At 34.2% G+C, this 26,629-nt stretch overlaps 3 protein-coding genes across 4 annotated transcripts; 2 read left to right on the top strand and 1 right to left on the bottom strand.

The window, feature by feature from the left end:
• Positions 1-1,170: 1,170 nt before the first annotated feature.
• On the bottom strand, positions 1,171-2,061 carry LOC133283831 (uncharacterized mitochondrial protein AtMg00810-like). The gene is made up of 2 exons (XM_061480741.1): positions 1,428-2,061; positions 1,171-1,346 (listed from the first exon to the last, which is right to left on the bottom strand). Exons 1-2 carry the CDS (start codon positions 2,059-2,061, stop codon positions 1,171-1,173), a joined length of 810 nt encoding a protein of 269 aa, XP_061336725.1.
• Positions 2,062-22,748: 20,687 nt separating this feature from the next.
• Positions 22,749-24,224, top strand: LOC133283836 (zinc transporter 1). Of its 2 annotated transcripts, XM_061480749.1 has the most exons (4): positions 22,749-23,270; positions 23,340-23,384; positions 23,492-23,641; positions 23,888-24,224. In XM_061480749.1, exons 1-4 carry the CDS (start codon positions 22,770-22,772, stop codon positions 24,191-24,193), a joined length of 1,002 nt encoding a protein of 333 aa, XP_061336733.1. In that variant the 5' UTR covers positions 22,749-22,769; the 3' UTR covers positions 24,194-24,224. The 2 variants fall into 2 exon arrangements, with proteins under 2 accessions (XP_061336733.1, XP_061336732.1); XM_061480748.1 differs by having other exon boundaries at positions 22,749-23,384.
• A 1,302-nt stretch (positions 24,225-25,526) lies between these two features.
• On the top strand, positions 25,527-26,392 carry LOC133283832 (uncharacterized). The gene is made up of 2 exons (XM_061480742.1): positions 25,527-25,795; positions 25,855-26,392. The coding sequence occupies exons 1-2, from the start codon at positions 25,527-25,529 to the stop codon at positions 26,390-26,392; spliced, it is 807 nt and encodes a 268-aa protein (XP_061336726.1).
• Positions 26,393-26,629: the final 237 nt, after the last annotated feature.

Below are 26,629 nucleotides of genomic sequence, written 5' to 3' on the forward strand. Positions count from 1 at the left end.
AGACCTATCCAGTGGAAGTCCGTAATTCCCGAAGGCAAACTGTCTATTGGCTAGAGACACGGTACATCCTATGTACCATGATACATACAAAATGCAGGAGCATGTCATAATATACTACTAATATACACCTCCAACCACTACATTCGAGGGGCATGGTGGAGCACACACGGGGACTAAACCCCAGTACCAAGGGATTACCTGATGGAAGCTCCCTCTCTAGGTAGCTCCAAAGCCAAACACAACCGAGCTTGGTCCAACAAGAAATGCCTACATATAGGTCATTCCCATATCAATTATAATCACATAACGACATCAACTTGGTTACTCAAGCATTCATGAATTTTTACGTAATTACTCATCACAATCATTTTGGTCAAGGACCAAAGGCAACCCATCCAGCTCACCGTTCCAAGTTCACATCCGTGGGAGGCAACCTACAATGATCACAGAAGGATCATCAATACCATGGTGCAACCAAGTTAAAATACAAAGCACCACACTCCCGCCCACACATACATAGGTTCAGACAAATGGCCCAAAAATACCTAGCCATGTTTTTAATTTTATTTCAAGCTTCAACTAGCTTACGAAGCTTACTACAACATCAAACCAATTCCTTAATTTCACTCCATTACCATTCAACATCATTTTTCCCAAATTTCCTCCTTTAGGCCAATTTCTACACTTAGACATATCCAATGGTTCCACTTCCAATTCACATGCATCAAACCAACATACAACCTATTTAAACTAAATTCACAACCACACAACACCAATCACATATTTTTTACATCATCTTTTCATTACTTTCCTTACATGGTCGAAATTTTCATGTTTGTGTTCCTAGGGATTTTTAATTCAATTCAACACTTCCACACATCATACAATCCTATAATTAACTCATACAAATACTCCACAACTTAATTACACAATCCTACAACCATGTCATTTCACAAAGTGTTGAATTCCCACATCAAATTTTGCCTAAGTTAACAATCCAATCTTCAAAATTTTTATAGTTTCTATCACTCTAAAACATCATTCTAAGCCAGTTTCATCTAATACACAACTTCAATTTGAGCTCTATAACTACATCAATCAAGCAAAATAGCTCTAGGGTTCACGAATTTTGATCCATCAATTCAACCAATCAAAAGTGTGAAAACTTACTCACAAGCTAGGCCTAACACTGGAGAACGAGACATTGGCCATGGAACGATACTCAGCCTCGGTGGAAGAACGAGACACAGTCGGTTGCTTCTTGGACTTCCATGATACCAAAGAATCACCAATAAAAATGCAGTAACCAGTAACCGAACGTCGACTATCAGGGCAGGTTGCCCAATCTGAGTCACAAAAAGCATTGAGATGAATATGAGAAGATGAAGAGAAGAACAGACCCTGCCCAATTGTTTATTTCAAATAACCAAGCAACCTATAAGCAGCCTGTAAATGAGGGAGACGAGGAGAAGCCATAAACTGGCTGAGATGATTCACTGGATAAGAAAGATCAGGCCGAGTAATGGTGAGATAAATGAGACGACCAATCAGCCTTCGATAGATAGCAGGGTCGGGGATCAATTCTCCAGAATTTAAAGTGAGTTTAAGACCAACATCCATAGGGGTGCTTCGAGGCTTACAACCCAAATAACCTGAATCCTTGAGAATTTGCAGAGCATACTGTCTTTGACAAATGGTGATGCCCTTGGTGCTTCGAGCTACCTCTATACCAAGAAAAAATTTTAAATTGCCCAGATTCTTAAGACGAAATGTATCATTTAATTCAGCAGTAAGAGTCTGAACATGAGAAAGACTGTTAGATGCCACTATGATGTCATCAACATACACCAAAATAGCAGTAAAAAAAGAAGCATCAGACTTCACAAACAAGGAATTATCAGATTGGGACTGTTGAAAACCAAGCTGTAATAATGTAGATGAAAACTTAGCAAACCATTGGCGAGAAGCTTGGCGAAGCCCATACAAAGACTTATGAAGACGACAAACAACATTAGGTGGAAGAGGAGAAACCCAAGAGCAATAGACAAGAGGTAACTGCATGTAAACCTCTTCAAACAATTCCCCATGAAGGAAAGCATTATTTACATCCAATTGAATTAAAGTCCAGTTAAAAATAGCAGCCAAGGCAAGAATGATTCAGACAGAAGTTAATTTAGCAACAGGAGAAAAAGTATCCATGAAATCAATACCTTCCTATTGTGTAAACCCCTTGGCCACCAAACGAGCCTTGTAACGTTCAAGAGAGCCGTCTGATTGGTATTTGACCTTGTAAACCCAACGACATCCAACAACATGCTTGTCCTTAGGAAGAGACACAACAGTCCATGTTTTGTTCAATTCAAGAGCTGATAACTCAGAATCCATTGCAGCCTGCCACTCATGTAATTGGGAAGCCTCAGAATAAGAGGTTGGCTCGAAGTGAGAGGAGACCGAATTCACAAAAGCCTTATGTAAGGGAGACACCCGATGATAAGAAATGAAATTGGTCAGGGGGTGTTGAGTGGAAGATGAGCACACAAAATCAGCAAGCTTAGCAGGGGGATGTCGAAGCCTTTGAGACCTCAAGGAGTGGTTAGAGGGAGAAATATCAGAAGATATAGGAGAAGGAGATAGAGGCAAAGAAGGTGGTAGTGTCAAAAGTTCTGTGTGAAAGGATGTGGAGGATGTGTTGAAGGTATAGGGAAAAATGTTTTCAAAAAATGTAACATCACGGGAAATATAAGTGGAGTTGGATTGGATGTCTAAAAGTTTATATCCCTTATAACCAGTGGGATAACCCAGAAAAATGGCAGGGGAAGCACGGGGCGAAAATTTATGGCAGTGGTGAGGAAGTGTGGAGCTATAACAAAGGCAGCCAAACACACGAAGGTGAGCATATGATGGGGCTCTATGTGAAAGGAGTTCAAATGGTGTCTTAGAAGCAAGGAGAGGGGAATGAGTGCGGTTTATGAGGTAGACAGCAGTAAGAACACAATCCTGCCAATAAGGTAAGGGTACTTGGGACTGGAAATGTAAGGCACGGGCCACATTGAGCAGGTGTTGGTGCTTTCTTTCTACAACAGAGTTCTGTTGAGGACGGTTGACACATGAGTGAAACACTTGAATACCATGAGATGAATAAAAGGAGGATAAATTGAATTCAGGAGCATTGTCACACCTAATGGATTTAATTAAAATGTCATACTGAGTATGAATGAAGGTGTGAAAAGCTAGAAAAACAGTAGAAAACTCAGATTTAGTTTTTAAAAAATATGTCCATGTGAAACGTGTGGAATCATCCACAATGGTTAAAAAATATTTTGATCCCTCGACAGAGGGGGTGTGAAATGGACCCCAAATATCAAAATGCACTAAATCAAAAGGCAATGCAGAAAGTGTAGGATTTAAAATGAAGGGAAGCCGTTTTTGTTTGGCTAAGGGACAAATAGAACAATGATGAGAAACATGCAAAGCATCAGAAAAACCAAGGGAACTTTTCATTGAATTCAAAACATTGACAGACAAATGACCAAGCCGAGAATGCCACAGTATGGGGTCTCGAACAGTTAAGGAAAAACACAGGGGAGGGGGAACATCAACAATGGGAAGAAGACATTTACTATCCAAAATGTAAAGATCACCACATCTCTTAGCAATCCCAATCATCTGAGTTGAAACACGGTCCTGAAGAAAACAAAAAGAGGAGGAAAAATTAGCAATGATGGGAGAGTCCCTGGTTAATGCACCTATGGACAACAGGTTGAAAAAGAAAGTAGGAACACAAAGCACATTAAGAAGAGACAATGAGTTGGACAACAAAACGGAGCCAACAGCAGAGACAACGGTAGATGAGCCATTAGGGAAAGCAACAGATGAAAAAGAAGGAGTAGAATCATGTAAAAAATCAGGAGACACACACACATGGTGCGTAGCACTAGTGACAATTATCCAGCAAGAAGAAGGAAAAGAAAGGGGAGATTTACCACTTAAGCTCGCCACGGAAGGAGACGAGTCAGCAACAGAAGAAGCAACCGAGGAAGAAGCAGAACTCTGATGTAGAAGCGAAAGTAACTGATTATATTGGGTGGGCGTGAAGGCAAGAGAGGCATCAGCAGCGGAAGGGTGCAGGTTTGTCGGTGGTGCAGAGTGAAATTGGGAATTAGGTTGGGAAGAAAGGTGGGAAGTAGGTGGTAATGACAAGTGGGAATTACATGTCATGCAATGAACAGAGGGATGGGTATGGGTCTGAGGTGAGGCTGAATAGGGAATGGGCCTAGGCTGTTTCGGTTTGTAACCTGGGGGATACCCGTGAAGTTTGAAGCACTTCTCACGGGTATGACCCGTTAAATTGCAGTAAGTGCACACTGGGCGTGAACGGCGTGGAGCAGCAACGACCATGGATGCTTGAGAAGCATCAGAAACAGAATTCATCAATGGTGTGTCCAGAACAACAGGAACAGATAAGGACACAGAGAGTTGATGCTGGCGTTCCTCTTGAAGGATAATAGAGAAAACCTTGGCAAGAGGAGGCAAGGGGTCAATGAGCAAAATCTGAGCACGTGTAGCAGAAAACGAATCATTCAGACCAATTAAGAACTGGAGAACATGATCTTGATCATTCCTGGAAATCATCTCGCGAAGCGTACCACAAGTACATCGTGGAAGAGGCAGATAGTCATGAAGCTCATCACAAAGAGACTTCAACTTAGTGTAGTAGCTGGTAATATCAAGAGAACCTTGACAAAATGATGAAATTTGCTACTTCAATTACCCTTTATTAGATGAATCCGAAATTTTTCGGTCGTTCGGAGAAATCACAGTTTTAAGCTGTTATGCGCGCAACATTTTAATTTTAAAAAGAAAATAAGTTATTTGAAAATGACTAGCTAAGGACTAATTTTATAATGTGGCCACATTTTAAGAAAAAAAGCACATGATCCAAGGTGCGATATCTGAATATGACTCCATCCAACTAAAGTCAAACAATAATGAATCAGGCGGTGATTACATCCTTCATTGATATAAGACCTTCCATGGTCACAATATCATTTGACTCTATCGACTAGTCATTAGTGTGGAGTGTAGCAAGAAAATAGCATGCCAATGTGATCTAAAAATAGCCAAACTGTTATTTTCTTTGTCAGTCCTTAAATTTCTCTCAAATGCCTTAAAGACAAAGAAATGTTATGGTTTATCAAACAACCATCATATAATCAAATATGGTGTCGACTACGGGCCCTGTAGTCCTAACAATACCATTATGTCTCAAACTCCCATATAGTGTCAACCACAGACATGATGGTTCCAATGACATTAAGTTTCAAAATTATGCCTTAAACTCCAATATAGTGTCAACCGTAGGCATGGCAGTCCTGATGACACTGAGTTCCAAAATCTTTCACAATTGAATATATACAATAATAAAACTCAAATCCTTATCCGTTTGTTCAAAATAAAATTTGTCTATCAACCAAACATCAATTGTATCCAAAATGAATGGTTCACCACAACAAGAAAATAATAAATAATTCAAACTCCCACTAATCAACTAAATCAAAGGAACTTATTGTGCCCATATTCTTCACATACATTTTAAATACCATGGGCTTAAGTCTTTCAATTAAAGGGTTGAACCATATTCTTAATAATTAAGTCATCAAAAAAAAAAAGATCCATAGCTAATTAATAACCTGAGAATTCAACATTATTTTTCCATCACTTAAAAATACAGTAAAATCCAAACAGGATAAAAAAATTCAAAATCCTTCATAATGAGGCCTTATAGAAAGTTCATTTCAAAATAAACTCATGCCTTGATGTAAAAAAACTAAGCAAATATCTTTCATTGACTCTATAATAACTTCAAGATCACCCAAAATCAAGTATATCTCTCCAGCTAAAGAAATATCAAGTATACTGTCCACATTAACTATATGCTAACTTTAACGTAATACCTTATCGAGATCAAAATTCATAATAAAAAATCTAGATCTCATATTTATTCATTATAATTTAATCCAATAAATAATTCTGTTATAACATTGTTATCATTCATATCAAAAGTATATTTATTACATTAAATGCAATTATATTAATTATAGGCAATCAAGCAATTTTTACAAAATAATTAACATATTATAAACACTCATTTGGGCGGAGTATATAATCACAATTATTTCACATGATTAAAAATTTAATCTCCATGTATGTTTCACAAATTACTGCCACAATAATCCCCTTTGGGCAGATAATTGGAAACAATAATTTTTATCAATAAAGAACTCTAACAATTCACAAATAATATTCTGAATAATCATGTCCAAATAATATAAAAATCTTATAACATTTGTTTCCAAAATTCATATTGCATTAACTAAACTATAATTTATATACAAATTCTAATCTCCAATATCAACAATTATTCATCTTAGCTCACTAATCAAATACAAATTGCAGAGTACATAAAATCTACGCTAAATTAAAGAGTAAGTATTAACATTATAATCATCCTATTTTATAATAATTTTTTCATTAATTAAAATTCGAAAAAGGAACATAAATATTTATATATGTCAAAAACTAAAATAAATATTTCAAGAACATTGAATAAGAAATCATTTAAACACACTTACAAATGGATTTAAATAAAAAAATATAATATGAAGGCAAAATAGGAATGCATTTAAAGAAACTATAGGGCAAGATACAACTTCAATTAAATTAAGATAATATAACGAGGCCAACATAATAGTATATTCCCCTTTAGGCAGAATGCACTAACTAAGGTTGTCACCAAGGCCAGAACCTCAGATGAGTTAATCAATAAGCACTACATTGGGTTTGAAAATCTATCCCCTTTGGGCAGATAGATTCCTAGACCAATGAGCCTCCAATAACTTCATCTACAATCTCAAGAAGAAGTTGCTCAGGATGAGTTAATCATTAAGCACAACAGGTTATCATAACAAGGCCAACATAATAGTATATTCTCCTTTGAGTAGAATGCACAAACCAAAGTTTAAACCAAGGTCAGAACCTCAGATGTGTTAATCAATGAGAACAACATTGGGTTCAAAAATTCATATATTTTGGGCAGACAGATCCCTAGACCAATGAGCCTCCAATAACTTCATCTACAACCTCAAAGAAAAGTTGCTCAGTGAGCATACACTGACTTCAGAGATTTTTTTCCCTTTGGGCAGACAAATCACCTAGATCAATGCACCTCCATTAACTTCATCCCAAACAAGTTCACAATTATAACACACAATTACCCCCTTTGGGTAGAAAATTGCATGAAGTAACCAAAAATTATTTCTTAAATTTTTCAATTTTTTTTTCACAATCCAATATAAGTAATCTCACTTTGGTGGCAATTACCCTTAGTAATTCATGAAAACTCTTGCACCGAAATTAATTTTCTCTTGCCCAAAATCATAATACAATCAATAAGAAGGTAAAACACCCCTATCGATCATGAATTCAAAACAATAGCAATCCCATACAAGTTTTGAACTTAAACATTTCAAGCGGAAGCATTAAACTCAATACTCAAAAATATTAGAGCAAGCATTAAAATCTCGAATCAATCAACACTACAGCATAACCACATCCAAGTCATATACCTCTCGCTATAATATATTCAGAAAAATAATAAAATATAACATAAATTTCAACATACCTGTTGTTATCAAAATCTCAAATCAAAAAATGATAATAACGAAATATGTCTAAATATAAACACATAAATAACATATGCATTATTCATCAAATTTGTAACTAACTTTTAATGAATGACCTTTGATGTAAACATCTACTTAACTAATAAGGCTCCCAAGACAAAAAAAAAGGGTATATGATAAATACTTTCTTATTCAATTTTAATTTTTTACACACAAATTGAAAATACAAATGAATCATAATAATTAAAAGGGAGAAATTGTAAATAATTCATCATAATATTATATTAATAAGGTGCCTACAAATATAATATTATAACATTTTTTTAAAATGTATCATAAAATCACATTTAATTATAACACCACACAAATAATATTTAGTAAAGGTTAGGTCAATATTAGGCTCACAAACGCCTAGTGCATCATAATCTGCAAATAAACTTCACTCAAGGGATTCAAATAAGTCTTCTTCTCCATCAAGCATGAAGCATGTCACATAAATAGTTACATCCCAAATAAAACATAAGAAATGTTGAAGTTATGGAGCATATTATTTTTTGCAAATCGATAGTGGTGGCATAAGAAATGTGGAATATTGTGTAAAATCATATATAACACCACCATCAACAAAGATAATATTTTTCATCGAAATATATTCCAAAAAAAAATTATAAAATTAATATTTTATCAAAATATTTTTTATTTATTTTTCGTCCACATATCTCATCCAAAATTCTTCTTGAATTTAAAAGCTCCTAAGGTCTCGATTTTTATCGTGGTTACATTGGATCTCATCATCATTTTTGTATTGCAGGTCACGCGTTGAAAATGGTGCACAAATAAGTAAGGATTTGGAAGATCACATTTAAAAATCAATTGCATTTTGATATTTTGATATTTATTTTTAATAGCATTATCTAAATTACCAAATGCCACAATACCATGAAAATAAGTTTCAGACTTCTCTGAAACCAATATCATGTGTTCCGTTCCGTTCCAAATACCTCACAACCATGACAACAAATATCAAAATTCTATTTTTATAATGTACAAAAAATTAGGGATTTAAAAATTGTAAAATCCCCAAAAATTATTGAATTTAATTTCATCAAAATAAAAATAAAAGTTAATTTAAAATTTAAATATTCAAGATCGAGGGTAGCAAAATCCCAAAATATGCAATCACATCCAATAATAGATGATTGGGTCCTAAATCATATAATTTAGGCTCTGATACTAAATGTAAAATATTTCATAAAATAGGATTATATGACATTAGAACACCAAAATATTTAGACTTACTTGTTGAAGACATGATTTTTGATTTCTTGAAGGCTTCTTGTTTCCTCTGAGGCTCCTGCAATTGAAAGACCAGAATCTTCCTCTACAATTTACACCACTCCCTGATCATAACCGTCGACAGGGCAAGTTGTGGAGTAACAATTTTCTAACACACTGTGAATGCATAGGGGTCCTTGCCAAACTTATTAACCCTAGTCCCCTTCCCATCATTGGCCTATGGGTTAGGCCTACACTTTTACCCACACTAATCAGTTTATAGATATCCAAGTCTAAACAAAAGGATCACTTAATTAAATGGGCGTTATACTGCACCGCCATATGGATATGACTTAGCCCGTTTTTATAAAACAAAAGAAAAATTATAATTGACTGAAACCCACAATTATAAAAATTCTAACATATTTGTTATCACCAAAACTCTTGCATCTTTATACTCTTTGACTTGAGTGTATTCGTTCCGCAAAAATAAAAAGATTGAGAGAAAAAAAAGATAACGATATATGACGTGACTTATAGGAAAAACTCATTGTGTGTAATAACATTATCAAACATTCAATTTTAAAGAGACTTGATTGCTAATTAGGATTGGCATAGCCGGTTGAACTTTCCGTTCACTTTAGCCAAAACTTGGGTTTGATTTTCAGTTTTTCCTTTTAAATAGGTGATACATAATATTTTTATGTCCTCGGTCAATGAGATTGTTAGGGTGTGCATGACAACCATTCTATTCCCTAGCACTATTTCTGAAAAGAAACAATTCTTTTCTATTTCTGTTCCTTGGAACAGTTTCTGAGAAAAAAATGTGTTTGATAACATATTCTATTTTTATTCTAAGAATGAGAATTGCGTTTGATAACACAACAAATAATATAATACAAAATAATTCCTATTAAATATAAAAAAATTCGGATCATCACTTTCCTTACCCTATGGTGTGGTTGTGGTGGTGATGGCGACGGGGGATGGCATAGTGGTGGTGGTGGTGGCGGCGGGGGTACAACGGTGGTGGTGACAGTGACGTGGTCATGACAGTTGTGGTCGTTAGGGGTGAAACTGGACCGGGCCGGCCTATAGGGGCCTACGGCTCGGCCTACATCAGGCTAGACCTGACCTAGTATATTTTGTATAATAGGCCGGGCCCGGGCCTTAAAAAAGCCTATTTAATAAAAAGGTCGTAGGCCCACTTTCAAAAGGTCGAGCCTATAAGCCTACAGGCCGGCCTATATTGTATTATTTATTTTAGATAAAATAAAATAAAATAGAGTAAGTATGCCTGGAAGAAAAAAAAAAGATATAAATTTAATCAATTGCAATTATTTATAACTTAATCATATTCGATTATATTTTAAAGAAATCTTACTTTATTTCTTATATAGGAGGAACCAACATCTCAACATGTTAGATTGTGTATATGAATATATTAAAAAAAAATTTGGCAGAGGTTATACGTACTACAAACATCATGATATGTTTGTTGGATTCATGTAGTTATTTTAATTTACATAGTATGGATTTGTTTGTTGGATCTGATGAAATATATGTTATTTAATTTGAGCATTTTGCTTTTGAAAATGACTTAAATGCATATTGTATTAGTTTTGTTATGATTCATGATTCTGTTTGGACATTGAAATTATGATTTTTGGTGTAGCAACAGAATTTGAGTACTTTGTAAAGTTGATTCATGGTTCTGTTTGGAAGTTAAAAATTAACAGGATAACGAGCCAAGCCAAGCCATTTGTTTTTTTTCATAAACGGGCCAAACCAGGCTAACAGTTAGACTCATACTAGGCTTGGGCCGGGCCAATTTGAAATTTTTTGACGTAGGCTTGGGCTTTTTGGGGCAAAGCTCGGCCCAGCCCAGCCCACTTTCACCCCTAGTGGTGGTGGTTGTGACGACAATGGCTACAGCGATGGCGGTGGTAATGGTGGGGATGATAGTGGTGGAGGTGACGGCAGTGGCTGCGACAATGGTGATGGGGATAGTGGTTGGTGGCATTGGCAGTGGCTGCGACGGTGAAGGTTGAAACAACCCGTGTATACCTGGTTTGTTAACATGTCATCGTATTAAGCCACGCTTAATTAAAATGCGAAATAATTTTTTATTTTCAATTATGACGTCATTATCAATTACCAAGTTGATTACTTAATCACTTTCAAAATATTTCCTGTATATAACTTGCAATTCGACAACTAGCTACACTGAATAACCTTAATATACAAATAAGTGAGTATCTAAGTCACGAATCTACAACACGTAGTCCGAACATAATCTTGATACATTAATACAACTCGAATCTGAAAGCATAAAGTCAAGTCAATGTGGTATGGACAATCCCCATGATCACCAATTAAGGCGCAAGCCCAACAAGTCTCAACAACAACATCATAATAATAAAGGCAGTAAATCAGAACAACAGCCAGTCATATCAGCATAACATCAAACACCTTGATGCTCTCCGGCAAGTATATCGATCGCACAAGTAATATAATGATAAGAAAAGTTCGTCTCCACAGGGATTGTGATCGTATATCAATTAATAGTCCTTTCAAGAATGGAAGAGTTCAAAGAGTTTGTGAAAAATATTGTCGATTTGTGTAAAATTAGAACTGAAAATAAAGACTTGTTTTGAATTTTTTGTTATGAGAAAACCACATAGATGGATTTTTGTAATTGAGAGAAAGAATTGTAGCTAGAGTGCATTCACCATATGATCCCCACTTCTTACTTTGGATTGATTTAAGAATACTTATTTATATAAATACTCAGATAATTATCATCTAGAATTAATTAGTTAAATTCCAATCCCTTGGCAATTTAACCTTTTAACCTCAATTGGAATCCTAATCCCTTAGTAACCCCTCATGAAAATTAAGCAATGAACACGATAATTAAAGCATCTGCAATTAAATATACATCTATTCCTAGCATGCATAATAATTGTTATCTTACTCCCTTTCAAGATCAAAACCCCAATATTCCTATCTAGGGTTCTAACCCTCAAACTATCATCAACTATTAGATTGATCAAGTCTAACAAAGAAAATAGAAATTTCGCACAAGGTAAAGATAAAGAAATTTATATAAACGAGTAGAAATAAACCAATCCGTCGTAACAAAGGTTCACATAAGGTTTGTGACCCTAACTACAATAAAGAAAACTTAGCCAATCATTATCATGGCTGATAAATTCAATAGTCAATGTTACTTGAGAATGTAGATGGAAGAATAAAGAAGATCAAGAATTTCTCTCCAGAGCTCTCCTTCTGAAGCACGACGGTCTCCTTAGGTCCAGAATACCTAATTCTGTGCTGAGCATCCTTTTTATAGTCCCCCTTTTCATCTTTCAAAACTGCCCTTTTAAAAACACAGTGTTGTGATTTCGCAATCTGGCGCTCTTAGGGTGAGTTTCACGCTATGAGCGTGGATGTCTCTGCATGTTCACGCTACTAGCGCGGATCTCACGCTATGAGCGTGCATGGCAAGAATGACTGGCGCTACTAGCGTGAGTTTCACGCTATGAGCGTGGATGTCTCTGGATTCTCACGCTACTAGGGTGAGTTTCACGCTATTAGCGTGGGACTCTGGCTTGAACTTCCAAAAGTGCCTCTTTTTGTCCTGTTTCCTACAAAATTAGAAGAAAATCAGTTGCACAATCTTTGATTGAGATTTATCAAATTAATAGTAATTCTAGCCCTTTTTCTCCAAGATTAATCAATATTTCTTTCTCATTTTGGCTAAAAATCATATATATGCTAGAGGCATATCAAATCATTCCTAGATTTAAACGTTGCTGTCCTCATCAATGTACAAGACTCAATCCAGGACATATTCAATTAATCCAACATAATAATCCATAGACACTCTCACACACAATATGCCATGCATGCCTAACCCAATATCATAAACTCCCAACAATGTCATCAGCTTCTTTAAAGATACAAGTCTACATTGATTACCCCTCACACAGATAAATAATATCCACTCAACACTCAGTGTTTAAGGGTATCATGAGCACTCAATCAATCACAGCTTTAACACTACCATAGGCTTGATCATATTCTCAATAATTCTTAAAATTGAAGAATCAAACACATGCATCAATTGATCAAAAGAACTTCACAGGTTGTAACTTGGTCAGGGTAACGGGTAGGAATTTATGGACAGTAGCTCAAACAACAATGAGATTGAAAAACTGATATTATTTCACTTTAACACATTCAACTAAATGGTTTGCTCTACTAACATTCTCACAGAATTTTGAGAATTAATTCCTTTCAGCCACCTTTTATGCACATTCATTCTTTTACTTTTTCTTGCTTTTTTTCTTTTTCTCCCTTTGTTTTAAGGGTACAGATGAAATTTACATCCCCCAATTGCTTGACCTTTGTGGAGCTTACCTCAATTTCTTTGTTTTATTTTCAACACATCAGTAATTCAATCTCAATCAAGGTAAGTCACATGGATATAGGCTAAACCATCAATCAGGCCACAAGTCATTTATCAACAAACAAGTGCAGGCTCAAGGGGCTAGCAATGGAAAAATTTATACAAGTGGGCTATTTTGGCCATAAGCTATCAAGAACAAAATGCCTTTATCACTTCAACCAATGCATGCATTACAGAGAAACAGATCAAGTTCTAGAGTGTTACAACAGTGAGGTCTCTCAACAAAAAAATTTCAGTGTTTAAACTCAAACCTCACAGCTATGGTATCAATATAGACTCAAGAAATTGACCTCAGACATTATCAGAATTTTACAAAATCAGTTCAGACCAACGAGAAATCATGCAATCTAGTTATACCTATGCAATGTTATGCTAGAAAGTCATATAATATATTTCCAAGAATTCAGTCAAGCACATTAACTAGATAAGCACATTTAAACCTGAGAATTGCTTGAAAAACATATCAATATTTTTTTTATGCATAGAGTAACACAAAGTAACTAACAAAAAAAAATAAGGAAAATTAAAAGAGTTTAGAATATGTCCCCTGATAAATGAACTGCAGTTCCAAGATGCTTTCCTAAAGCCTACTATTCCTAGATTTAAAGAATTGTTGTCTCCAGCAATAATCAAACCAAAAGATGGATGAAAAACCTGCATAATAGAACAAACAGCAGCATATAGGATAAACTATAATGTGCTCAAAAGACATCAGAATGTTTGGGAAATAACCCAACACAAAGTAGCTAAATGATCCTAACATCAACCTAAGGTCATAATAAAATAGCAAAAAGTACTAAGAAAAATAACTAATATACAATAAATCTCCGACAGCAAGGAGATTTAATCAATCCTCCATGTCATCCCCCTCAGCAGCACGGGATGACTCAACAATTGCAGGATCTGGTGGTTCTGGATGCATCAGTTCATGAGACCACCATTCCCAGATTTGATTCCAACTGCGAATCCATGTGAGGAACTCTTTAAAGTATTTTTTTCTTTGAGAGATAAAGTCGCGATGTCTCTTCTCAAAGATTCTCCTTTTTGCGGCCTTCAACCTCTGGTGATCCACAAACATCCTCCAACCAGTATAAAAGAGTTTCATCACTTCCTTTGTCATTACCTTCTTCCTTGTAGGATTATGCCTCCTTTGAGGTTTCCTCACATGTTTGACATCATCCTCTTTAAGAATTTTGTGGGTGTGGAAAGAAAGCAATTCTTTGTTAATGATAACAGGGTACGTCTCCTTATCACCCAAGAAGATATCTTTTAGAGTTTCAGGAAGCTCATTTAACTCCACTTTTGTGGCACCATCTTCTTTGTCATCATCTTTCTTTTCAAGAACCTCAAACGCTACATTTTTTCCTTCCTTAACAGGAATAATCTCATTCGCCTCAAGTTTTTCATCAAGCTCTTGACTAGAAGATTTTTTTTCTTTCCCCACTTGCTCTAAAACATCAAGTTTAAAACAATCGCCTTTGTCAGAAGATTGTTTCATAGAGTCAAAGACGTTGATGGTGATGGTCTCATCATTCATCCTTAACTCAAGCTTCCCGTTCTCAATATCAATCATGGCCCGAGAAGTGGCCAGGAAAGGTCTACCCAGCAAAAGAGGCATTTTTGTTCCCTCTTCCATGTCCAACACTATGAAATCAGCTGGAAAAATGAATTTATCTACTTTCACAAGGACATCTTCAATGATACCACTGGGCTTCCTTAAAGATCTATCAGCAAGTTGAAGGGATACCAAAGTAGGCTTCAACTCAGTGATCCCCAATGATTTACAAATAGAAAGAGGCATCAAATTAATGCTAGCCCCAAGATCACATAATGCCCTGCTAATTTTTGTGTTACCTATTTCAATAATAATGTTGAAACTTCCAGGATCACGAAACTTAGGAGGACATTTCCTTGTGATAATAGCACTGCACTCCTCAGTAAGTGCTACAGTTTGGCACTCTTGTAACTTGTGCTTCCTTGACAAAAGATCCTTTATGAATTTAGCATAGTTAGGCATACTAGCCAGAGCTTCAGCAAAAAGAATGTTGATATGCAGCTTTTTGAAAATATCCAGGAACCTTCCATAGTGTTGCTTCTGAGCATCCTGCTTGAATCTTTCAGGATAAGGTGCCATAGCTCTCACATAATCAGGACTCAGCTCAAATTTCTTCTTTTCAGCAACAATCGGTTGCTTTTTTTCTGCACCTTTCTGAAGAGGCTTCACAACCTTAGAAGGAATTCCAACTTCTTTTTCTGGCTTCTTAACTTCATTAAGCTTCTCTTCAACCTCAGGAGATGGGAGTATTTTACCACTTCTAATTGTGATGGCTATACAATCTTCCTTCGGATTAGTAACAGTGTTACTAGGGAAAGTACCTGGAGTTCTATCAGCAACTTGCTTAGGCAGCTGGCCAATTTGATTCTCCAAATTCCTGATAGAAGCACTCATGTATTTAGTATTGGACCTAGTCTCTTCCATGAAGGCATTGGAATGTTGAGCCATTTGTCCCACTAATCTCTCCAAATCAGATGGTTCCTTAAGCTGAACTGGTGGTGGTTGCAAATAATTATTAGAATTGAAATCAAGACCAGTCCCCTGCACCCTCCTCTGAAAGTTATTATTTCCAGAACGAAAATTCTGATTCCTTGGAATATTTTGTGGCTGAGGTCTTTGATCATACCAAATGCCATTCACATGCACTTGTTGAGGAGGATCTGCAGATAGCAAAGAAGGACATTCATTAGATTCATGATTGTCCTTGCAATATTCACAAACAATTGAAGCAACTTGAGCTTGGACACTAGAGAGTTGTATCTTATCAAGCCTCGATGTCAAATTCGCCATTTGCTGTGATAACAATTTGTTTTCAACCAGCACAACATCATTACCTTCCAGTTGAAGCATACCTCTCGTAGGCTTGGATGACAACCCTTCATTTTCATTTGCAGCCATTCTCTCAATCAACTCAAGAGTCTCATTGGCTCTCATGGATTTAATACTTCCACCTGCTGCACCATTCAGCACCATCAGGTTTACAACCATTGAAGAAGATTCGGACCTGATCACCAGAAGTCAAGCTATACTGAGCACATCTCCTCATTAAATCTTTAAATTTGTTCTAAGCTCCACACATGGTTTCACCCTCAGCTTGAGTGAAATTGGTGATGTCATTCACCATCTGGTTGTATCTCTCCATTGAGAAGAACTCAGCAAAGAACTTTTGTGATAAATTATCCCATGAAGGAATACTTCTTGCAGGCTGCCTCTCCAACAAATTAAGAGCCTTTCCCTTCAAAGCAAACGGGAACAACCTCAACCGAACTGCATCATTAGACACCTGAGAACATTTTGTCGAGTCACAGATCATCAGGAATCTGTCTATGAACCTGTGAGGATCTTCATCTTCCTCTCCACCAAATTGAGCTCTCTCTTCCAGTTGAATATTGGCAGACTTGAGCTCCCAATTATTGTTGCCAACTTCAGGATTAATAATACTCGAATTGGGCTTGTTGAATGATGGAGTCAGAATGGTATCCATGAGTGGATTGTCTGCTTCATTATTTCCTGCCATGTTGTGTGCTTCTTCAGACAGAATTCCTAACTCGTTGAATGAAAGCTTCTTCCGAGCAAGTTTTCTTATCCTCTTTTCTGTTTTTGTAATCTCTAAATCAAGTGAAAATTCTGGCTCTTTACCTCGCATACAACTCAGAAAAGAGATTAGTAGCACTGTTCAAAGACCACAGAAATCAAGAATAAAATAAAAATAAAAATCGAGTCTTAAAAATCAAAATTAATTGATATAAGAAACGCAATCCCCGGCAACGGCACCAAAAACTTGATGCTCACTGGCAAGTATACCGATCGCACAAGTAATGTAATGATAAGTAAAGTTCGTCTATACAGGGATTGTGATCGTATACCAATTAATAGTCTTTTCAACAATGGAAGAGTTCAAAGAGTTTGTGACAAATATTGTCGATTTGTGTAAAATGAGAACTGAAAAAAAAGACTTGTTTTTGAATTTTTGGTTATGAGAAAACAACAGAGATGGATTTTTGTAATTGAGAGAAAGAATTGTAGCTAGAGTGCATTCACCATATGATCCCCACTTCTTACTTTGGATTGATTTAAGAATACTTATTTATATAAATACTCAGATAATTATCATCTAGAATTAATTAGTTAAATTCCAATCCCTTGGCAATTTAACCCTTTAACCTTGTTTACAAAAAAAAAAAAAAAAACCCATTTAACCTCAATTGGAATCCTAATCCCTTAGTAACCCCTCATGAAAATTAAGCAATGAACACGATAATTAAAGCATCTGCAATTAAATATACATCTATTCCTAACATGCATAATAATTGTTATCTTATCCCCTTTCAAGATCAAAACCTCAATATTCCCATCTAGGGTTCTAACCCTCAAACTATCATCAATTATTAGATTGATCAAGTCTAACAAAGAAAATAGAAATTTCGCACAAGGTAAAGATAAAGAAATTTATATAAACGAGTAGAAATAAACCAATCCGTCGTAACAAGGGTTCACATAAGGTTTGTGACCCTAACTACAATAAAGAAAACTTAGCCAACCATTATCATGGCTGATAAATTTAATATTCAATATTCATATTATACTGTAACTAATTTTTTTTAAATCATGAATATCATCTTTTAACTTTATGGAACTAGAAAGCATTCAAGTATATTAAAATAAAAAACATGATACCTTTTTCGTTACCTAACTCTGGTTCATTTTGTATCTTAGTTTGGTTAATATGTCGATATTTTGTCTTTGCTCCTCCAACATCTCATACGCCCATTTATAATAATTCCATTTTTAATGACTGTTATTATTAAGCTCTTATAATTAATGAATATATATATTAACCCCTATTTTAAACACACAAGCAAATGATTTAACTTGATATATATAATCGCCCTATTTCAAAACTTTTCAGTAGTAAATATAATCGCCCTCTGTATATATAGCTCAATAATAATATAATCTAGCTTAATAATAATAAAATCAACGAAGGGAACTTTATATAATGGGTATGAAGTGTGAGATGTTGGAATAGCAAAGACATAATATCGACATATTAAACAAACTAAGACACATAATGAAACAATAATGGGTAAATTCCATTTGATTTGGAGGTTTGCGTGATAAAATAGTGTATATAAATATAAAAAATAAATAAATGTTAATGGATAAAAATTATATTTATTACTTGTTTTAAAAAAAAAATTTACAACTCTTACTACTAAACTAATTACCGTCGATTTCCGACAATCAAACAATTCTATTTTATTAGGAATTAATAATTAATTAATAAATGTATCTAATAAATTATAACCGTTATACGAGTGACAATCAATAATAATTAATTTAGTAGTAAGAATTGTAAAACTTTCCAGTAGTAAATATAGTCATTCTCCAAATATATATATATATATATATATATATATATATATATATATATATAGCTGAATAATAATCTAATCTAGCTTAATAATAATAAAATCAACGAAGGGAACTTTATGTAATGAGTATGAAGTTTGAGATGTTGGAATAGCAAAGACATAATATAGACATATTAAACAAACTAAGACACGTACATAATGAAACAATCATCGGTAAATTCCATTTGATTTGGAGGTTTGCGTGATAAAATAGTGTATATAAATTTTTTAAAAAATAAATGTGAATGGATAAAAATTATATTTATTCCTTTTTTAAAAAAGTTTTACAACTTTTACTACTAAATTAATTTCCATTGATTTTCGTCAATCAAGCGATTATATTTTATTAGGAATTAATAATTAATTAATAAATGTAGCTAATAAATTATAACTGTTATATGGATAAAAATCAATAGTAATTAATTTAGTAGTAAGAACTGTAAAAATTTTCATTAGTAAATATAACCGTTCTCCATATATATATATATATATATATATATACGGAAAAAACATTTCTACAACCACTTTAGATAAGATTGTCTACAGCTACCTTTTTTCACTAAGTACGACCAGTCGTACATTAAAATTATATTTTCTCTCACCGCCACGTCAGCCGACAATGTTTGAGGAAAGAGAAAAAAGAACAGCTCTATTGTTATAACTAAGTACGACTGGTCGTATTTAGTGAAAAAAGAGTAGCTGTAGACAACCTTATCTAAAGTGGCTGTAGAAATATTTTTCCAAATATATATATATATATATATATATATATATATATATATATGGCTTAACATTTCTGCAGCAGCCGTAGATAGTGTTATCTACAGCTGACACAGAAAAGTGGGCCCCACAGCTTTTTAAAAAAAAAAAATACTCAGGATCCGTTGTCCTATCCTAGGATTCCGACGCGGATCCTTACTTGCTGTAGTTACAGCAGCTGTAGAAATCATTTTGCCATATATATATATATATATATATATATATATATATATAAGGTAGGATCCTTTGACACCGGTGTCAAATTTGAAGTTTGACACCTCATCTAAGAGTCATTAGATAAAAAAAGATCAATGGTGTCACATGTTTACAAATCAGAGTTGTTGATCTTTTTTGATCTAATAGTTCTCAGATGAGGTGTCAAACTTCAAATTTGATACCGGTGTCAAAGGATCCTGCCTATATATATATATATATATATATATATATATATATATATATATATATATAGCTGAATAATAAGATAATCTAGCTTAATAATAATAAAATCAACGACGGGAACTTTATGTAATGGGTATGAAGTGTGAGATGTTGGAATAGCAAAGACATAATATCGACATATTACACAAACTAAGACACATAATGAAACAATCATAGGTAAATTCCATTTGGTTTGGAGGTTTGCGTGATAAAATAGTGTATATAAATTTAAAAGTAAAATAAATGTTAATGGATAAAAATTATATTTGTTCCTTTTTTAAAAAAACTTTTTACTAAAATTGTAAGTATTTGTTAAAAAAAATTAATAAAAAAATGTAAACATACATGCTTTGGAGCACTTTGGCTTTATATCATTTGGGATGTTTTGAATCATCTATTCTCACAGAGGAGTAGTTGCTTCAAGAGAGAACAATAAGTCCACCATTGCGTTCTTCAACCTGGGTTCTACCCTGCATTTTAGAATAATAACGTTATAAAAAAAACAACATTTCAAAAAAATCATAACTTCGTTATTTAAATAAAAAAAAACACAGAGGAGAAATTCCACTTGTACTCAGCTAAAGAAAATACAATAAAAAGATAGTAATTTCATGTAATAATTGATGAAAATAATGGGAAAAATTGCAATGATAACTTTTGTCAGAGCTATCCAAAAAGGCAAGTGCTTTAACTTTCTGCTTCAACTGACTAATTAAATCAAAAGAAGAAGCTTTATGTAATAGGAATGAAGTGTGAGATATTGGAATTTCAAAGACATAATATCGACATACTAACTAAACTAAGACACATAATGAACAAATCCTAGGTAAATTGCATTGGTTAAGGGGTTTGTATGACAACATACTGTCCACACTATTGCGTATATCAATGACCTTTTTTTTTTTTTCTTTTTACCTTTTTTTTTTTTTTCTTTTTATTAGGTAAGACATCTTTTCCCACTATGGATGCACGTCCTTCCATTGCATGACCTCATTTCAGCTTTTCAATGTCTGTCTGTAACTGCACTTCATTACAAAATTGCTTTTATTGATTCAAATACGTAAATCCCAACAAGGAATATGCATAAATTTTAAACTTGGTTTTCAGTTTTCATTACCTTTCGTTACTGCTGTATGAAAAATTCGTGCAGGTTACGTATTAATATATTATGGCCTATGGGCAGTTCAACCTCTTGCAACAAATCACATGCATCCCTCAATTTTCCCATAAGTTTTCCTTATGATTAAAACGATCATGTTATCTGTATAACTATATCAATTTTATACATTATCGATATAAATTTCAATAAATATTAATATTTGACATAATGAGTGTGACTAATAATGAGTGAGATCAACGGTTAATAATGAATCTTATAATATTATTATTTTTACATAGGTGTAACTTAATCATTCATCTTATAATACTCACTATTAACAGTTGATTTTACTTATTCATAATGAGTTTAATTTATTACTCAATGAGACTAGCAATATAACTTCTTATTCTTATATTGATATAAATAAATTCTTCCTCTTTATCAAGATATTATTCATAAATAACTATTTACATTATATTTTATCCCAAAAAAAAAAACTATTTACTTTATTTTATAATATTTTAATGGGAAATTTTTTTGTCCTTTTAAAGGATATAAGCTGTGCCATTTTAATTGCTTATAACTATCTACTCCAGAGAGTACATAGTTATAAATTTATAATATTAAAGTTATACTTTCTTTTTTCACTTTCTACGTCAGCTGACAGCTTTTAAAGAGAGAAAAAAAAGTACAACTTTAATATTATAACTATGTACTCCCCGAAATATATAGTTGTAAGTAGTTAAAATGACCTAATTTACATCCTTTAAAATGACAAACCATTTTTTCAAAAAACAAAATACTTATTTAATTCATTTTTGAAATAATTATTCATATTAATACGTTTAATCTCGCACGTCAATCATGTAGCATTTATTGTTATAGAATAATATAAATCATTAAAAAAGTTATTATCCAATATTTTAAGATTTTTGGTTAAAATAATTATTTACACGGTATCAGATCACTAGGTCATGAGTTTGATTTTAAGTACAAGATAAACAAAAAAATTAGTCCCGTGTAATATTCATGCTGAACCCTTTTCGTGAACTGGTATGTTAGAACCATTAGAAAGACTTTCAAGTGTGGAAATTCTATTCTTTAATTCCCGCATTAGAAACATACAAGACTAGTCAGTACATATTGTTAAAACCACAGCACGATTATAAACCCTGTGAGTTGAAGACAAGTTGTTGGTTAATTAACCAACTTATATAAGTTATTAATTAGTAACTGAATCATTATAAACCAAAATTATTTGTGTAAAATTGATGTCCACCAAATGATATGTACGGAACATTTTCAAAATTAAAAATGAGTATATGATTCTTTACAAAATTTAAGTTTGAAGGGGCGTAAGTGACTGTACAAGATGCTTACGTTTTCAGCCCCTCAGAGTGGCCTTTATTTCCTTTTGTCTTTATATGGTCAATGTTCGATCAGACAAAATCAAGTGTAAACTTTCCTCCTTTTAAATAACAATCTCAGAAACATTTCTCAAAGACTCATAGCACCAACAACATTTCCTAGTTTCTACACACCTTCATATTTCTCTTCCTCACTAACAGGAATCATGAACTTTCAAGCTTGTTCTTTCACCATCTTGGTGTTGTTATGTGTTCATGTCCTACCAACTATGGTTTCATGTGAGTGCACATGTGACACAGAACAAGCCAAACATAGTGATGATACAAGTGAAGCTCTCCATTACAAAATTGGGTCGATAGCTTCTGTGCTTGTTGCTGGTGCTCTTGGGGTGAGCCTTCCATTGTTAAGCAAGAGAATCCCAACTTTAAATCCTAAAAATGACATCTTCTTCATGATCAAAGCTTTTGCAGCAGGGGTAATCCTTGCAACTGGGTTTATCCACATACTACCAGAAGCATTTGAAAGCTTGAACTCACCCTGCTTAAAGGAAAATCCATGGGGAAAATTTCCCTTTGCCGGGTTTGTTGCCATGTTGTCCTCTATAGGAACATTGATGGTGGATTCAATTGCCACGGGGTATTATCAAAGACAACATTTTAATCCATCAAAACAAGTTCTAGCTGATGAAGAAATTGGAGATGAACATGTTGGTCACATGCATGTTCATACACATGCCACACACGGTCATGCTCATGGATCAGCTATCTCTTCTGAGGGTTCAATGACATCTGAACAAATTCGGCAGCGCATCATATCACAAGTAAGACCAATGAGTTTTTCATAATTTTTATTGTTTATGGTGTTTACTAGTTGAGTTTAGAATTGTTTGCCTTATCAATGTTCTGTTTGGATTGGTTTCTGTGTCAGGTGTTGGAGATAGGAATAGTGGTCCATTCAGTGATCATTGGAATATCTTTAGGTGCTACAGAGAGCATTGATACCATAAAGCCTCTCCTTGCTGCCTTGTCTTTCCATCAATTTTTTGAGGGGATGGGGCTTGGTGGTTGCATATCTCAGGTATTGTAATTTGCAATTAATGCAATTCTTTTGGTTTGTATAAGAATAAGAATAAATTTTTTTAGATTTTTTTGAATAAATTATCTAACCTTTTACTATCAGTCACTAGTGAATTAAGATCTGCTTTTGGGTTTTGCATATTATATGATCACATAACTTTAAAGTTGAATATTAATTAGGATTAAAAAATATTATATATGAATGTTTTATGTGCTTCTAATGATAAATAGAATATATTGCGTGCAGGCAAAGTTCGAATCCAGGTCCACTGCAATTATGGCTACTTTTTTCTCGCTAACAACCCCAATTGGGATAGCAATTGGAATGGGAATTTCAAGTGTGTACAATGAGAATAGCTCAACTGCTCTGATTGTTGAAGGGGTTTTCAATTCTGCATCTTCTGGAATTTTGATTTACATGGCATTAGTTGATCTGCTAGCAGCAGATTTTATGAACCCAAGGTTGCAGAACAATTTAAAGCTTCAATTAGGAGCTAATATATCCCTTCTTTTAGGTGCAGGTTCCATGTCTTTATTGGCCAAATGGGCTTAACTTTTGGTGTTTTAGTTTGTTATCACTACGCAAAATAGAGCCTTATAAGTGTTTTTCCTTAATTTTCTGCTCCTTTTCTATTAGTATTTCTCTGTCTTCATTTTCAGTTTAGCATGTTCCTTGATTTATTGATGAATCAGTAAAAGAATAGTTGTGATATTAAGAAGTTTCATTATAGTTATAATTATGGAGCAAGGTCCAAATACATGGAATTCGTACTCATTAGATAAATATTTATAAAAATAAGTAAAAGAAAAGAAAAATATAAATGTGGAATAAATACTGTGATTTCGTAGCTTAGTGATTTGTAAGTGGTCCACTATGCAGAACAAGTTCTTCTTATAAGCACCCCACATTTCAGTTTGTCAATATTTCAACTTTCCGAAAAGAGCATGGTGTCTTAACTTTGATGATGCCTAACCTAATTGACCATAGATTAGTAAGATTAAATAAAGGATCATGACATGCTTAAATGCATTATGTCCCCGTTGACTCACTTTTCCCTAAAATTGACCAATTTTTCATAAATGCATTATGACGACTTAATTGTGAATTTATTTATTTATTTTTTTGGTAAAATTTGTGAAAATTTAACTCACTACAGAAAGATATATAATATTTATATTTTTATACAAGAGATTTTTTATTTTATTTTTAGTTTAAAGCGTATATAATACACAATCATTTATCTTATATTTAATTTTAACTTTAAAAAAAAAAGATATAACAAGGTTTAAATTTAAAGTATTTAATTACTTTAATATTATGTCAAATAAACTATATCAAAATTTTAACCTTATAAATAAAAATATATTAATATCTTTTATACTTAGCATACCTATCACCAATTTTAGAGGAAATGTCAATTCTCTCAAAATCTTAAATTGTTGGATAAAAGCACATCAATAATTTTATTATATCTCTTTACACTTTTCTTCATGAGAGAATCCTTTGGATTTTGAATCATGGATAATGCATAGACACATATTTTTTTTATGGTTACCTTGTGCTTAATTTCTTTTATTAGAAGAATGGGGGTGACAATGATCGAAAATATAGAAATCCTAATGCCCACAAACTCTCCCATCACACCTCAATTTGTTTGAAAGTTTTTAGAATATCACATTTTTTATTTTTTTAGCTTTTTGTATTTTAATGGCCACGTCACCCAAGTGGTTGTAACAGAATTTGTTATTCTTCTCCTTTATATTTCGATGCACACTGTACAAATACCAATCAACAAAGAATGAATATACAGTTTCAATTCTCTGCTTCTCTTTTTACTGCAAATGCAAATTTGCACTACTAATATGGTATCAGATAGCAATTTTTGATGGCTCGTGGCCATATTTGTCTTCCTCCTTCCCCTGATTTTTCTTCTGGTTCATCTTCTACAATGGAAGATGCTTCCAGCCCCTATTTCCTCCAGAGCAGTGATCATCCTGGACTAATTTTGGTAACTCACTCACTTGATGGTACCAATTATAGTTCATGGAGTAGAGCTATGCTCCTTGCTCTCACTGCTAAGAACAAATCGGTCTTCATTGATGGATCTATTCCTCATCCCCCTGATGTTGACTTGCTTTTTCCCGCATGGAACTGGTGTAACTCGATGGTAATTTCTTGGCTTCTGAATTCTGTATCTAAAGCTATTGTTATAGCTTGGTCTACTTCTCCAATGCTTTTGACGTCTGGATTGACTTACGCACTCGATTCCAACAAGCAAATGGCCGTCGAATTTTTCAATTGAAGCACGAAATCCCCTTCCTACACCATGTGAATGCTTATTACACCAAATTGAAGACTCTCTGTGAAGAACTTGAACTTCAGAGTCACATTCTCATCTCGTCATGTACTTGCGGAGGTTTGCGACATCTCTCGGTCTCTCGGCAGCAGCATGATGCTCTCCAATTTCTTATGAGCCTCAACGATTCCTTTTCTTCAGTGCGCACCCAGATCTTGTTAATGGATCCTCTTCTCTCGCTTGCTCGAGTTTTCTCCCTGGTTCTTCAAGAAGAACGACAACGCCAAATTTCCATCTCCATTCCTGCCACTCTTGATACATCATTACTGAATTCAGTAAACACTACACATAATTCCCATTTTCCCTCTGATTCCACCTCTCCGGTGGTTGCAGCCACCACCACTCCTCGTCACCTTGTCCATTTTGCACCTATTGTCATGCTCAGGGTCATGTGAAAGACAAATGTTTCCGTCTCCATGGTTTTCCCCCAGGGTACAAGCCTAGAACACCCAAACCCAACTATCACTCAAACCCGTCCCAAAGTTCCTCGGCCCATTCTAACTCAGCAGTCTCTCACCCAACTCTCCCCAATTCCCCCAAACCAATTATCCCTTACCTTAATTTCTCTCCAGCACCTTTTGTCTCCCTCAACCAAGCATAATATGAGCACCTTCTGTCTCTCCTCCACAAGA

The sequence above is a fragment of the Gastrolobium bilobum genome, unplaced genomic scaffold, assembly GCF_033153095.1.
Source record: "Gastrolobium bilobum isolate Gb01-03AN ecotype WA unplaced genomic scaffold, APGP_CSIRO_Gbil_v1 utg15969, whole genome shotgun sequence".
Lineage (NCBI taxonomy): Eukaryota > Viridiplantae > Streptophyta > Magnoliopsida > Fabales > Fabaceae > Gastrolobium > Gastrolobium bilobum.

What these genes read in the sequence shown, in the direction of transcription:
- LOC133283831 (XM_061480741.1), bottom strand. Translation starts at nt 2,061, where the DNA reads ATGCAGTTACCTCTTGTCTATTGCTCTTGGGTTTCTCCTCTTCCACCT. An exon ending in GGCTGCTTATAGGTTGCTTG is followed by an intron (nt 1,347 to 1,427) that starts GTTATTTGAAAT and finishes TTTGTGACTCAG; the next exon opens with ATTGGGCAACCTGCCCTGAT.
- LOC133283836 (XM_061480748.1), top strand. Translation starts at nt 22,770, where the DNA reads ATGAACTTTCAAGCTTGTTCTTTCACCATCTTGGTGTTGTTATGTGTT. An exon ending in GGCAGCGCATCATATCACAA is followed by an intron (nt 23,385 to 23,491) that starts GTAAGACCAATG and finishes TTTCTGTGTCAG; the next exon opens with GTGTTGGAGATAGGAATAGT. An exon ending in TTGGTGGTTGCATATCTCAG is followed by an intron (nt 23,642 to 23,887) that starts GTATTGTAATTT and finishes TATTGCGTGCAG; the next exon opens with GCAAAGTTCGAATCCAGGTC.
- LOC133283832 (XM_061480742.1), top strand. Translation starts at nt 25,527, where the DNA reads ATGGCTCGTGGCCATATTTGTCTTCCTCCTTCCCCTGATTTTTCTTCT. An exon ending in CTTTTTCCCGCATGGAACTG is followed by an intron (nt 25,796 to 25,854) that starts GTGTAACTCGAT and finishes CTATTGTTATAG; the next exon opens with CTTGGTCTACTTCTCCAATG.